Below are 3,362 nucleotides of genomic sequence, written 5' to 3'. Positions count from 1 at the left end.
AGTATATATATATGATGTATGGATACACACGCACGCACGCACGCACGCCACACACGCCACACACACACACACACGCACGCCACACACACACACACACACACACACCATTTGAGACCAATCGGATAAGAGAATCTATTCCCTCCATTCCACTCTCCTTAATTCTCTCTGCTCTTGAATGTCGTTCATCATGTCATGGACAACATTTAAGATAGTCAGATTGGACATTATTCCTCTTATTTGCATTTTTGCACTATAAATTCAGTTTTACGTAAAAATGGAAATAAGATTTCGAAATTTGAGATTTTTGACCGATGACCGTTTCCAGACTTTGATACGTCCTGTATATATTTACTTGGAAATTAGAATTATCAGAAACGGCCAGCATTGGCCAGCACAATCTATATACGTTATTTTTAACAGTAAAGCTGCAGATAAGATTTCTGCCGTATTCATAGTTTTAATACGTTCGGAGAAAGGCCTACCACGTCACTTGATTTGGCAATAATCCATTTGAGATATTGAAGTTGAATCTACGAGACGTTATTATGGCAGCTCAGGTAATAGAAAAATGATATTCCAGTCTCGAAATTTTGATAACTTTAAACAAATGTTTAAACGACAATGTTTGACGAGTAATTTGTTCATAAGGTACACGAATTTAATGTCGAAATGACGTGTGAGGGATGTTCGACGGCTGTGCAAAATGTACTCAAGAAAAAAGCAGGTACTTGAAAACATTAAATTAATTTTGCAGACACAAAAATATTTTCTGTGTACGCCGTATTTTGTAAATTATATCGGTAATTCGTAAATTATACTCTTTGAAGACATTATTTTTTATCAGAACCGTGTAAAATGAGGTTAAATATAGGAAAGTGAAAGTGTCAAATATAAGAAATGGCACGTTGTAATCTTTTAGGAAAAAAAATTACATTCCAGTCGACACAAATTAAAGGTAATAGATTAGTGTTATAATTTCACACTTAATAATGTAATAACTGTTGTACAATTTGTGCTATATTTTATTTATATTATTAAGTGTGAAATTATTACTATTATATATTACATATATTGTTACTTTAGCTGGTCGACTGGGATATTTATGTTCAAAATATTTCTAACTTATATTATGGTATGATATGTAGGTATTGATGACATCAAGATTGATTTACCAGAGAAGAAGGTATTCGTGACCACTGCGCTCAATTCGAATGAGATTTTAGAAACGCTCAAGAAAACAGGAAAAACTTGCCAGTTTTTACAAACTCATTAAGGAAATTAATAAGTGGATGATTATGTAACATGATTATAAAGGGGCTGCTAAATGTCAGGCATACATTATAATAATTCTTATAATATTTTTTCTGTAAAAAAAGAAAATTGCATTCAATTACTAATTCATAAATATATGTACATACAAAGTACAAAATGTATTTAAGATTATGTATAAGAAAATGTCTTGTATTATATTAAGCAGCTTACATATTACAAATTATATTCTCTGAATTTACTATAATATATATAATGCAACACGAGATGAGCTATGTTTCTCATATAACATAAAACATCAAAATATTAGTTTAATTTTCAAATATATGAACTCTAAAATAAATTTATTGTATATTATTATTTTTTTAAATTTATTAAAAAATTAATTGCGCAGTTATCAATATTTCATAAAAGATCAATATTTCTACACATTTATTTTTATATTCGTATAATTGCAGATCAGAAATTTTATGCAAGAGATTTTGTCACATAATTTCATTAATTTTTTCTATTCTTTTTCAGGAAAATCATTTAAAAAAATACTATACGGTCATATAAACATTGGCTGTTTACATCATGTAATATTGAGGATATTTATAAATATTATAATGACAGCTATATAATTTTAGTAAAAAGAACATGTATATTATATACATTCTATATTATTTAATTCAAACTATCTATATTATTTAATGTAAGATACATGTATGTAGATATTTTTATACAGGATAGATTTATCAGGGAATAAAATACTTTTATACTTTGAAATGATCAGGAAACTTTAGAGATTCATTATAGAAAACTATTTATATGATCGTAGCAGGTATTTCTAAAAAAATGTATAGACATATATTAACACAGATTATTTATGTTGTACATATATATTTATAAAAAAATATCTCACTCTTGTATATATACAAAAAATACAAAAATAATATACTTAAAATCATATATCTTTTATTATTTTAAGTAGTTTGTATATTACAATTATATTTTTTAAATTTATATAATATAATAAAATATTCTACGTTTTTTATATCTATAATATAAAGCACCGAAATTTTAGTCATTAGCAAGATTTACTTGAAAAGTTAATCATTTGTTAATATTGTGATACATACACATTATTCCAAGTGATTAATGATTATAAATCGGAGACGCTACAAATCTAGTTTCCACAGCGCTTTTCCCTATTATTATCAGACGTTGTAATACATTATAATGGTAACGTAATAATTGTATTTTATCTAAAATTTTATCTTCTACTGTTTTAATGCGATGAAAATGCATTGGAAGATGTCTGATTGTGTAGGATTGTTTGAAACTGTTGCGAGACTACTGTGAGTGTATTTTCTATACAATCTACTTGAAAAGATTTTATTTCTTCATGTTCATTTTAGATTCGATGATTTTCGCTGATAATCTTGTACTGTTGTCTGATTCTAGATGCAACTTTTTGAATTTATCTGACAAATACTGAAATAATATATGTTATATATAATTAATAGTTCTTGATATGACTTAGTAATACATTTTTTTTAAATAAAATATGACCATTACTTTGTTTAGTTTAACATATTTGTATTAAATTATTCGTTTGGTCTTGCTTCACGTATGTATCTTCTTCATCGCTGTTCTATTCTTCATTTACATTGCCACAAGTTTGTATTCACTGGACCTTAACTACGGAATATCAGTCATCCTCACACTAATTATTAGACTTCCATATTCGCATTCGTCGATCCGGGCCACTAGAAGCAAAGAGCTTACCATTGTTTGAAAATGTTATGCATGTTACGTTATCAGAATGTCCCTCAAGAATATATATTGAACGGCTTTTTAGAAGATCTAAAATCTAGCCGATATTTCTTATTGCAGCAAATACAGCTTATTGGAGCTACTACTTGAAATTAAAATCTTAAATCACCTTCATTGTAGAATCATCAGAAGCTGTTAACATAAAGTTTCCATTTGGAATTTAACCATATTTACAGCTGCTGTATGAACAGAATAATACTGGTATAAAGAATTCGTTCTTAAATCATACAATTTAATACACGCATCCTCGTTTGTTGATCCACACATGATGATAA

The 3,362-nt window shown here is 27.8% G+C and overlaps 1 protein-coding gene and 1 pseudogene across 1 annotated transcript in view; one reads left to right on the top strand and one right to left on the bottom strand.

Moving 5' to 3' along the window:
* The window catches only part of LOC108748954 (copper transport protein ATOX1), a 2,713-nt gene extending 1,351 nt beyond the window's left edge, over positions 1–1,362 (top strand). The window contains exons 2-4 of the mRNA XM_018487398.1: positions 421–557; positions 649–724; positions 1,146–1,362. Coding sequence (XP_018342900.1) covers positions 546–557; positions 649–724; positions 1,146–1,273 — 216 coding nt within the window. The 5' untranslated portion in view covers positions 421–545 and the 3' untranslated portion in view covers positions 1,274–1,362. The remainder of the gene's footprint in view (positions 1–420; positions 558–648; positions 725–1,145) is intronic.
* A 1,600-nt stretch (positions 1,363–2,962) lies between these two features.
* LOC108748845 overlaps positions 2,963–3,362 on the bottom strand; it is a 1,109-nt pseudogene continuing 709 nt past the window's right edge.

Source organism: Trachymyrmex septentrionalis, unplaced genomic scaffold, assembly GCF_001594115.1.
Source record: "Trachymyrmex septentrionalis isolate Tsep2-gDNA-1 unplaced genomic scaffold, Tsep1.0 scaffold25, whole genome shotgun sequence".
NCBI classification, from domain to species: domain Eukaryota; kingdom Metazoa; phylum Arthropoda; class Insecta; order Hymenoptera; family Formicidae; genus Trachymyrmex; species Trachymyrmex septentrionalis.
This window is presented reverse-complemented; position numbering and strand designations above follow the sequence as displayed.